Below are 12,133 nucleotides of genomic sequence, written 5' to 3' on the forward strand. Positions count from 1 at the left end.
CGTCGTTTCATACTACAGATGGACAATGACCCAAAACATAAAGCCAAAGCAACCCAGGAGTTTATTAAAGCAAAGAAGTGGAATATTTTGAATGGCCAAGTCAGTCACCTGATCTCAACCCAATTGAGCAGCATTTCACTTGTTAAAGACTAAACTTCAGACAGAAAGGCCACAAACAAACAGCAACTGAAAACCACCACAGTGAAGGCCTGGCAGAGCATCAAAAAGGAGGAAACACAGCGTCTGATGATGTCCATGAGTTCAAGACTTCAGGCAGTCATTGCCAACAAAGGGTTTTCAACCAAGTACTAGAAATGAACATTTTATTTAAAATTATTGATTCTGTCCAATTACTTTTGGTCCCTTTAAAAACAGGGTGGCACATGTTAAGGATCTGAAACTCCTAAACCCTTCATCCAATTTTAATGTGGATACCCTCAAATGAAAGCTGAAAGTCTGAACTTCAACTGCATCTGAATTGTTTTGTTTAAAATTCATTGTGGTAAAGTCTATAACCAAAATTAGAAAAATGTTGTCTCTGTCCAAATATATATGGACCTAACTGTATATATCCCACCCCGCTGACCCCTGTAGCTGTGTACATAGTGCACTGTATATGTGTATATATATATATATATATATATGTATCCCACCCTGCTGACCCCTGTCATTAGTCCCGTATGTACATGGTGCACTATATATATATATATATATATATATATATATATATATATATATATATATATATATATATATCTCCCACCCTGCTGACCCCTGTAGCTGTGTGCACAGTGCACTATATATATCTCCCACCCTGCTGACCCCTGTAGCTGTGTACACCGTGCACTGTATATATATATTCCACCCTGCTGACCCCTGTAGCTGTGTACACCGTGCACTGTATATATATATCCCACCCTGCTGACCCCTGTAGCTGTGTACACAGTGCACTATATATATATATCCCACCCTGCTGACCCCTGTAGCTGTGTGCACAGTGCACTATATATATCCCACCCTGCTGACCCCTGTAGCTGTGTGCACAGTGCACTATATATATATATCCCACCCTGCTGACCCCTGTAGCTGTGTGCACAGTGCACTATATATCTCCCACCCTGCTGACCCCTGTAGCTGTGTACACCGTGCACTATATATATCCCACCCTGCTGACCCCTGTAGCTGTGTACACCGTGCACTATATATATCCCACCCCGCTGACCCCTGTAGCTGTGTACACCGTGCACTATATATCTCCCACCCTGCTGACCCCTATCATTAGTCCCGTATGTACACAGTGCACTATATATATATATATATATATATATATATATCCCACCCTGCTGACCCCTGTAGCTGTGTACACAGTGCACTATATATATCCCACCCTGCTGACCCCTATCATTAGTCCTATGTACACACTGTGTGCAGTGACATCAGCCATTGTGCAGGGAGAGTCCCTGGCCGCCATCTCTCCGCCTCAGTCACTACCGGGTATAGGCTGGTGAGGGCGGGGCGGCCCGGCTCGGTGGTCGCCATGCTGTGGGGTGAGGGTCTGCTGCTGTCCTTCAGCTCCGTGTTCGTGCTGCTGCTCCTCGTCACCCGCAGCCCCCAGGTGTCCGGCGTCCTGACCGGCGGCCTCTACCTCCTGCTCGTGCTGTTCAGGTTCCAGCCGGTCCCCGAGTCCCGGGCACAGCAGGTGCTGAAGCCCCGGGGGAAGGTGTCGCCCATCGCCCACCGAGGAGGCGCCCACGATGCCCCTGAGAACACGCTGGCCGCCATCAGCCTGGTCAGTATGTGCCCGTAGTAGCACGGGCCGCCATCACCCCGGCAGTGATCGCCGCTTGCTGTCACTGAATGGAAAGCTTCCTCATCCATTTCCAGCCTCTTCCCTTTGCAGCCGCCCTGTTTTTGCCCCTTCCTTCCTCACTTCCCCTCTCTCAGGCCATGGCCTTTAGGTTTCCATAGACATACAAGTGCTGGGTTTGTTTTTTTGCAGGAGTTGTAATTTTGTGCAGAAAAAATGTTTTTGCTGCTATCATCCAGTTTACCCTGAGGGTTATATTATGTTGTATTTTAATAGATCCAACTTTTTTCCAACATACATACGTGCCATCAGGCTCGCCCTACTTAATAAGCGCAGTGATTGAAAGCCGCGGTTACCCAGCAGTGATCAGCGCGAGCTCCAGTCGCCGCCGTTAGAGGCAGGTGTTGTCTGTGTATCACAGCCGGCACCCTCCGTGTTTGGAGAGGTTCAGCTCCTGAGCCCGATGCACCCGGACAGAAATGTTCTGGGGCAGATGTCTGCCATTTATACGTGGCCATATTTATGGAGCCCCCGCTAAATTCTCTGGGTGCAGTTTGACATTTGCGGATTTGTTTTACCCGTTTGTTTCATGGCTTCTTGTTCCAGGCAGCACAGAATGGCGCTGTCGCGGTGGAGCTGGACCTGGAGTTTACAAAAGATGGAGTTCCTATTCTCATGCACGACGACACGGTAGATCGGACGACGGACGGCCGCGGAAAACTAAGTGACCTTACTTTTGCTGAAATCAGGAAGCTGAATCCCGCTGCCAACCATCGCTTGGGGTTAGTGTGGACGTCTGACATCTTATTTTCTGCACATCACAAGTAATGCAGCCATATTGGAAAATCTTAATGGCATGACAATACAAGTTCACAGTATTTGGCCATTCCTCTAGACGCAGGGGCACTGATGAGACATAAGTTGCCCGTGTGCTCTCCTTGGCCCGTGCGCTCACCTGGCCCTTGCGCTCCCCTTGTCCTTGTGCTCTCCTCGCCCGTGCGCTCCCCTCGCCCGTGCGCTCCCCTCGCCCGTGCGCTCCCCTCGCCCGTGCGCTCCCCTCACCCGTGCGCTCCCCTCGCCCGTGCGCTCCCCTCGCCCGTGCTCTCCCCCCTCGCCCGTGCTCTCCCCCCTCGCCCGAGCTCTCCCCCCCGGCCCGAGCTCTCCCCCCGGCCCGAGCTCTCCCCCCGGCCCGAGCTCTCCCCTCGCCCCGCGCGCTCCCCTCACCCGCGCGCTCCCCTCGCCCGCGCGCTCTCTTTGGCCCGTGCGCTCTCCTTGCCCTTTTGCCCTCCTTGGCCCGTGCGCTCTCCTTGGCCTGTGCGCTCTCCTCGCCCGTGCTCTCCCCCCGGCCCGTGCTCTCCCCCCGGCCCGTGCGCTCTCTTTGGCCCGTGCGCTCTCCTTGCCCTTTTGCCCTCCTTGGCCCGTGCGCTCTCCTTGGCCTGTGCGCTCTCCTCGCCCGTGCTCTCCCCCCGGCCCGTGCTCTCCCCCCGGCCCGTGCTCTCCCCCCGGCCCGTGCTCTCCCCCCGGCCCGTGCGCTCCCCCCGGCCCGTGCGCTCCCCCTGGCCCGTGCGCTCCCCCCGGCCCGTGCGCTCCCCTTGGCCCGTGCGCTCCCCTTGGCCCGTGCGCTCTCCTTGGCTCGTGCGCTCTCCTTGGCTCGTGCGCTCTCCTTGGCTCGTGCGCTCTCCTTGGCTCGTGCGCTCTCCTTGGCCTGTACACTCTCCTCGCCCGTGCGCTCTCCTCGCCCGTTCTCTCCCCTCGGACCGTGCGCTCCCCTTGCCCGTGGGCTCTCCTTGGCCCTTGCGCTCTCCTTGACCCGTGCGCTCTCCTGCCATTACGATGGCAGCAGATACTAAATATGGGCACAATGTGGCATTAGGGCACCATTGTGATTATGGGGTGTGAGCAATTTTACCTGGCTGCAGTCTGGAGGAAAGTTGTCAGGATGGTGCTGTCTACTGATTCCTGCCAGGTTGCACATGTCATTGTTTGACAACACTTTCTAAGTTTTGCCATCCTAATACAGAGCCCTATAAAGTTGGGCATAGCAGGAGTCTGGCTTAGTAGAGGTGTATGGTATCAAGGCTATGGCCGCAGCCTCCCATGTGCGCTGGGCAGTGTTCTATGGAGCGGCCCCATAGCGGGGCTTGTCCTTTATCAGCACTCGTGAACATTTTTTCTTATTAAAGTTCTTATCTAACATTGAAGAAAAACTTCAGCGTTTTATAGACCCTGGTAAAGATAACGTGTAAAGCCCCTATGTCTGGGGATCCGCCCCAGCTTGTAAAATCCACCGCGCTCTGCCGGAGGCCATAAAACGCTCTAAACACTGTTAAGAAGTAGGAAATTACCCCGAGCCCCGGCCGCCTGGACTCGCCTCCTGCATAGCTTAAAAATACAGGGGTCACAAATTAAGGAGATAGTCTCCAGAAGTGTTCGCTCTCCGCATGTATGGCGACACGTAATCCAACTCTGCTATGAAAGTCGTCAAAAATCTGTAAACTACAAGAGCGCTACGTAACGCACTACTCTGGCCTTAGGGTACAAGTCTGCAGTCATTCTATGTAGCCCTCACGGCGCGCTCACTGCTCACTATGAGGATTCTCAGGTGCCGGTGCTGCGTGATCATAACAGCAAGTATGCGATTTGCATACATGAAGTCACATGCCGACTAGACGTGCGCGGCCTCGATCAATGCAAGTGTATTGAGGGAAGCTGGACACGTCTAGTCAGAATGTGGCCAGACGTAGCAAATCACATACTTGTGGTCACATGATCGCCTGTACCTGGGGTCCGCACCGGAGGACCCTCTAAGACATGATGCAGATTGCCTGTCTTAAATATGGTGCTGGATATCCTTCCACCAGTGGACAGCCACGTTTTCCCACCAGTGTGGCGGTGCTGAATATTGATGACACACTGGGGCATTTCTCCTGGTGTAAAGCTGCCAGTCCCCCGTATTTTACAGAGAGAATCGCCACTGATTACCGCTGCAGCCAGTCATCCTCGTCTTGTAGACACGGCAGACAGATGTGTGACACAATAGCTGAAGTGTGTACACGTGGATCCGATCCCCCAGAACCTGTTTCTCTAGTGCAGGCATCCTGGCATGTGCGGTATGTGCCCATCAAGGTGCTGATCAGGGGTGTAGCCATACTTAGCATTGCTATCAGCTGGTACGTAACATTCCGGGACACCGACAATAATATTCATCATGGAAAGTCGGAGCCGTCATAGCAGCAAATATCGACCTGCAATTTGTAGTGGAAGCTTTGGAATTTGCCTTAGTTTTTTAAAAAGACTTTCCCGTCTTCTAAAGTGGTGGCTTATCGCTAGGATGTCCCATTACTTTCTGACTGACGGAAGTCCGATCTCTGCGATCTATAGCATTCCTGGGAATGAAGCAACCACTAGGGGGAGCGTACTATATACTGGTCATATATTGGGCTCCATATGCAGTGAGCTCCCTCTAGTGGCGGTTACAGACACTCAGAATTGTAAAATCTACCTCTATGCAAATGATTTAGAGCTCAGTATGAGAATAACTGCTACAGAGAGCAATGAAATGGAATCTGTCAATAGCTTTGTAATCTGAGAGCAGCATAATGTAGGGTCTAAGACCGATTCCATTGATATGTCACTTACCGGGCTGTGTGCTGCTGTTTCAATAAAAATCTGTTTTATCATCAGGAGGTTATTCTTACAGGACTAGGTGTGTCGTGCCTCCTAGTCAACTGCTCTGTGTAACCCCGCCCCCATCACTGATTGGCAGCGTTCTGTCCAATCACTGTTGTGGGTGGGGTTATACAGGGCTCAGCATTCTGGGATCTGCAGCAGAGAAAACAGGGATTTTATCAAAACTGCTGCACCCCGTAAAGTAAGTGATACATTTCTGGAGTCAGTGTTTCTAACCCTACATCATGCTGCTGTCAGATTACATGGCAAAAACCTGGTGAAACATTCCCTTTAAGAAAGTAATCATAAAAATGTAAAGTCCTGTCTCTAAAGTCTCACTTTCATTAAGCCTAAATTACTTTATGAGTTTGGGAAATTGAAGGGGTTGTCTCACGTTCATTATTCAGGAGCGCACCAGCCTCTCTGCTTGCCGGGGGGCCGCTGACCTCCTGACTGATAAACAGTTCTGACCAGTGGCTTCATTGCACCTCTGGCCCGAATTGTGCGCCCTCCAATGCAGCAAGCAGAGGCAGCGAACCGGCCAATCTTCAGAGCAGCACTTATAAGCTGTAAAGAAAAGAGCTTGTAAGCACTGCGCTCCTTTATGTAGGAGACCGACCACCACTCATATTCTGCGCAAGTGGTAGGTAACCTAGGTAATGAGCATTAAACAAAATTAAAATAAAAAAACAAATTGAATTAAAATTAAAAATCCTTCCATTCTTGAGAATGTAGATTGTAGAGTTAGTTGTTGTTACAAGCCCTTTGCAATGTTGCACCCATAGTGGTAGCATCGTCATATATTGTTCTTCTCATTCTTCCCAGGCATCTGTATAATAACGAGAAGGTGCCAACGCTGCAGGAAGCTGTTGAGGAATGTTTCCGTCACAATTTAGTGATCTACTTTGATGTTAAAGGCCATGCGGCTCAGGTAATAATAACCTGATGGTACAGTACACGGAGGACCAATATGGAGGGCCGGGGGTTATCCCTAATGTCACTGTCCTCCCCACTGCTACAAAACACCGAGTACTTGTATGAACATGGTGCGAGCTGATAACAGAGATCATCATTACAATAGTGGGGGGTTATTAATGGTCTTGTCTACGGCCCTTTAATATTCTCACCAGACCTTGACACATTAGGTGCATGTCCTGAGAGGGAGCAAAAAGAACACGTAGTATGTGACCACATGATTAATCTTGGGGCAACCATTTTAAACTAATCCCTCTCTTTATGGCCACGTTCACACTCTCAGTATTTGGTGATTTTTTTACCTCAGTGTTAGTAAGCCAAAACAAGGAGTGAGTGAAAAATACAGAAGTGGTGACGTGTTTCTATTAGGCCACGTTCATACGTTGAGTATTTGATTCGTTTTTTACCTCAGTATTTGTAAGCCAAAACCAGGAGAGGAACAATCAGAGGAAAAGTATAATAGTAACACGTCACCACTTCTGTATTTATCACCTCCTGGTTTTGGCTTACAAATACTGAGGTAAAATACTGACCAAATACTGAACGTGTGACCGTGGCCTATGAGTAAGAGAGTGCAGAGAATTCATGGTCACAGCGGCTTCTAGCCTTGTGCAATGAGCAGAATGCAGGCCCGTATCTGGCATCTGTATTCTGTGATTAGATGGCGGAGACGGGCATACATGTTTGTTAAAGAGGTTGTCTTATGAAAACAAGCTATCACCTATCCACATCACAGGTGATAAACTTGAGGATCAGTGGGTGTCCCACACCTGAGACCTGCACCGATCAGAAGAAAGCAGAATTTGTATCCCCCTTAGATTAAAAAAAAAATCGTGCTATGGGAAGATCGCACAAGGGGGATTTTATACTTACAAATACAGGGGGGTAATTGGTATGTCGGATAGTGTGTAGTCAGAGAGATGTCTGACCATCCACCGCTGTCATATATCACTGAGGCAGTTAATAAGTGAGGTAGTTAGAGTATGGTATAAACAATATAGATTAAACCTTCCTAGTTGTACAGTAGGTGTCCAGACACTTGGTTATTCTGGGTATCTTGGATCCAATAGATGATTGCTTCAGCCCACCGTGAACAATAAGGGTGTTCCGAGAAAGTTGATTTAAAATACAGGCAGCGTCTCGGCCGGTGGCGCGCGTCGGAGTGGTTCAGTGCGGCGCGCGTCGGAGTGGTTCAGTGCGGCACGCGTCGGAGTGGTTCAGTGCGGCACGCGTCGGAGTGGTTCAGTGCGGCACGCGTCGGAGTGGTTCAGTGCGGCACGCGTCGGAGTGGTTCAGTGCGGCACGCGTCGGAGTGGTTCAGTGCGGCTCGCGGCGCAGTAGTTCAGTGCTTGTTAAGATCCACATGTGGCTGTGTTGAAGTCTGCGTAACTATGACTGCCTTGGTGAACTCCAGTGACCTCATACTCCATGACATCACATAGATCGCAGCTGAGAAAGACCAAATCCAAATCTGTGTCCCCTGTTACAAAACAGAGGTTGGTTGCCTGACTGCTGCTCCATTCATCGTCCATGTGGCTGACGGAAAAAGCCGAGCTCAGCAGCCCCATAGAGAATGTATGGAGTGACGGTAGAGCATGTGCACCTCCGCTTCATTCTAACTAGGTTAAAAGGGCCCTGTTTTGTCTATCGGTGTGGGTCTCGATGGTTGCACCCTCCCCGATCAATAAGATATCACTTATTCTGTGGATAGGTGATAACTTGTTTCCTCTGGACAACCCCTTTAATTTCACACTTCTGTCCCAAACAAAACCCCAATGATGAGGTCACTGTAGTTCTATTGAGTGGGGACTGCAAATAGACTTCTGACATCTAGTGGTCAAACTATAGTATTACACTGTTCACATGAATGTGGCAGGACAGGTCTACCCGATCCTAATTGATTCTCGCTTTTAATTGGAAATCTGTGATAGAAACATGATTCTTGGAGTGAAGACATGCTGCTGCTTCTGTTATTTTTTGCTTATTTCACTGGCTGGTGGATGCATATTCAGTAATAATCTAACCTCTCCTCTGCCTGTGGATAATGGAGTATTCTTCTTTTTCAGGCTGCTGACGCTCTCAGGAAGATGTACATGGACTTTCCACGTCTCTACAATTGCAGCATTGTCTGTTCTTTTGAACCAAGTGTTATTTATAAAGTAAGTGGCAAATTGCTAACATTCACTGCAATAAGAGGTTTGCCCCTCTCAGACCTGCCCCCAATGAATGTGATGTCAGTGACAGCGCCTCACTCTAATGTGCCCATTTTCACAGTATGTGCGCAATGTTTAAGACAGGGCCCAAATATTCTGTCCTGTGCTTTATGCAATGTTTCCAATAGCGTCCGTATCTGTCTATTAATTCTAAGTCCAGACGTAGCAATTCCATGGGGATTTTTCTGCGGATTTTGCTGCTGCTAAAGTCCATGAACGTTTTGTAACAGAAAAAGCATGTCAATTTCTGCATCATGTGCATGGCATCATCCAAGCTCCACCTTTGTGCAATGTGCTATAATTTGCTATGGATTTGTGGTGCAAAATTTGTACCAAATCCACTGCATTTGGACTTACCCTTAAAGGGATCATTGCTCTAATTTCATCACTGAAGATCATCATATCTTCTCACCAGTTGTCATTGCACCAGTGGAGCTTTAGAGCAAAGTATAAGCTGAGCGGTCGCCCATCGCTATTTGCGGCATTGATTATTTTCTACTTTATATACTGTGGGATACAGAAAGGACAAAATGAGATGGCCATTTCTGCTGTTCCTTCCAAACTTTTTATTCTTTCGATGTTGTTTAATCTGCAGATGAGACAAGCAGACGTCAATGTAGTCACCGCTCTGACACACAGGCCGTGGAGCCTCAGCCATCTCGGGGATGGTACGCCTCGCTTCGACTCCATTTGGAAGCATTACTTCTACGTCTCGATGGATGTCCTGCTGGACTGGGCGCTGCACCACGTCCTGTGGAATTTCTGTGGAGTGTCGGCCTTCTTAATGCAGAAGAATTACATTTCACAGTAAGGTCACTTTATTGGTCATGATGGGGAGTGAACGTTTAGGGGACCATTGATGCCTAGGGCCAAATTCACACGGTGTGGCAATTTTTTAACTGTGCTAATTATTGGTTGACTAGTCGAGGGGGTTATTGTTGTTTTCTCCAGACTAGTCATCCCACTACGGGTTCGTGCAGATGACCGTAGTTTTGGCCCAAGTGTAATCCATCAGATCAAATGCGTCAGAAAATCAATGAGGTCAAGCACAATTTGCCTCCGATAATGAAAAAAATCAGACTGCACTCGGATGACAACCGAGCGTGGTCCGATCTTCATGGACTGACAGAATGGAGACCTAATGGTGTGAATGGAGACCTAACATAATGTCACTCTACCTTACAGAAATTACGTGGAGAAGTGGAACAAGAGAGGCATTGAAGTGGTGGCGTGGACGGTTAATACAGCCACGGAGAAGCTTCACAGCGACCACGTCCTGCACAGCAACTTCATCAGTGACAGCTTAGTAGAGGATTGTGACCCTCACTACTGAGACGCCCACCAAGGTGCTGCCCGCAGCAGAATAAGGATATTAAATCATTTTAGGGTCATCCATTATGTAATTTTATGTTGTTGACCACTTTGTCTTAAGCCTTTAAAAGATGATTTTATGAGGGTGGTCCATCCGAGCCCACCTCACTGGTTAGGAGCCTTCTGCTGCCGAGAAGGTGGACTCACCGTAAAGGCATAGAAGGTAAAATCCCACCAATATGTGTGATGCTTGAAACTTATTGTTAATGAATGTGATGACCATTAATCAGAAATAATAGATATATATTGGGATCTGCTGAAATACCTCAGGAAAGACGTGCAATACAAGAGATCTGATCTATGGACTCCATCAGCCATGATCATAGAATCACTCCTTCATGAGATCCGTCCATAACCGTAGATCGCTCTCAGGATCGGTGTCTTACAACCTCAGAATCATATTTTAAGAATGGATTTTATGGATGTATATAGAAAGGATTAGGAAATCACAAAATTGGAGAACACGATATGCATGGATTGCCTGGTTGTTAGACAACCCCTGCATGTGTTGCTTCTGTCGAACAGCCGTGAGACATGCAGCCGTGGGGACGTTAACATTTTTCGAGCACGCCGAAGACACTCTTAGCACCAGAGCATGCTCAGATAATACCATATCAAAGCACGTTCGCTCATCACTAGAGCTGATCATTCCACTACTATCTAATGTGTATGGCCAGCTAAGGCCCCTTTCACACATCAGTTTTTTGCCATCAGTCGCAATCTGTCGAATTTTGGAAGAAAAAAAAAGGATCTGGCGACTGATGCCGCTGGATCCGTTTATTTTCTCATAGACTTGTATTAGTGACGGATGGCCTCACGTTTCATCCGTCGTTCGCCGGATCCGTCGAAAATTGTTTGTCTGGAGGCCGAAGACGACGGACAAAGTAACGTTTTTTGTCTCCGTCGAAAAAACGGACAGCGACAGATACGTCGCCGTCCGTCGTTTGCTAGAATGGAAGCCTATGAGTGCTGGATCCATCAAATGACTGACGGATTCCGTTTTTTTTAGCTGAGCATGCTCCGATTTTTTTCAGATCTAATTAGCCAGGCTCCCTAGTCAGATCCGTCGAAAAAACGAATCCGTCGCACCAGTTTTTCACATTCTGCGACGGATCTGTCGATCCTTGGAGCCAACGGATTATGACTGACGGCAAAAAACTGATGTGTGTAAGGGGCCTAAGTGAGGTGATCAGTCTTTCACATTGCTGTTGCAGAACCTCTTTAGGCATACGTTCACCCAGGTTAGATTTGTTGCCGATTTTCCGTCCAGAAATTGAATCCACGTGCGGAAATTCAGCTTGGGTGCAGATTTGATATCTGCAGAATGTCATTTTGTGACATAAATTTTCAACATGGACGTCGCCCTATGGATTGCACAGGGCGCAGCCTGCAGAAAATCCACCCAATCAGTGACCGCCGATGCGGACTTTCCACAAATCCGCTGCAAAATCCACAGCGGACCCCCAGTGTGTGGGAACGTATCCTGGTGGTCATTGTCCAGCTGCATAACCCAGTGACATTCAGCTGCTGAAGATTTTAGGAAATGTTCCCCATAGCAGCCAGTTCACACTCCGCCTTCATTTCTTATGCACTGTTTTTGTCCTTTATAATAAATCTGTCACTTTTGCTAGTTGCCTGTTCCTTTAAGTCTAAAAGGTATCCCAGATTAATTTCATGTGTACGCAGAATAGGAAACCATTCACTTGTGTGATAAGCTTGGACTTAAAGGGGTACACTCATCTCTAAGATCCTATCCCAATATATAGTAAGTGTAATAATAATACTATTAGCAAATACCTCCAAAAAGAAATGTAGTATAGTTCTTCTGATTCCCTAAGTCTCTTTCCTCGTGCGCAGGCATTGCAGGACCTTAGGTATCCTTGGTTACAACCACTGACTAGTGACTGCTAGTGGTCGTAACCATGGATACCTAAGGTCCTGCAATGCCTGTACATGAGGAAAGAGACATAATGAATCAGAAGAACTATACTACATTTCTTATTGGAGGTATTTGCTAATATTATTACACCTTCTACATATCTAGGAGATGAGAATACCCCTTTAATATTCTACTGACATGTCTTCCTGTGACTGGTGC

The 12,133-nt window shown here is 48.1% G+C and overlaps 1 protein-coding gene across 1 annotated transcript; it reads left to right on the forward strand.

Annotated features, from left to right (window-relative positions):
* The first annotated feature begins 1,419 nt into the window (after positions 1 to 1,419).
* On the forward strand, positions 1,420 to 11,662 carry GDE1 (glycerophosphodiester phosphodiesterase 1). The gene is made up of 6 exons (XM_077275066.1): positions 1,420 to 1,789; positions 2,414 to 2,589; positions 6,302 to 6,407; positions 8,518 to 8,610; positions 9,260 to 9,471; positions 9,850 to 11,662. The coding sequence occupies exons 1-6, from the start codon at positions 1,538 to 1,540 to the stop codon at positions 9,995 to 9,997; spliced, it is 987 nt and encodes a 328-aa protein (XP_077131181.1). The 5' UTR covers positions 1,420 to 1,537; the 3' UTR covers positions 9,998 to 11,662.
* Positions 11,663 to 12,133: the final 471 nt, after the last annotated feature.

The sequence above is a fragment of the Ranitomeya variabilis genome, chromosome 7, assembly GCF_051348905.1.
Source record: "Ranitomeya variabilis isolate aRanVar5 chromosome 7, aRanVar5.hap1, whole genome shotgun sequence".
In the NCBI taxonomy this organism is placed as follows: Eukaryota; Metazoa; Chordata; class Amphibia; order Anura; family Dendrobatidae; genus Ranitomeya; species Ranitomeya variabilis.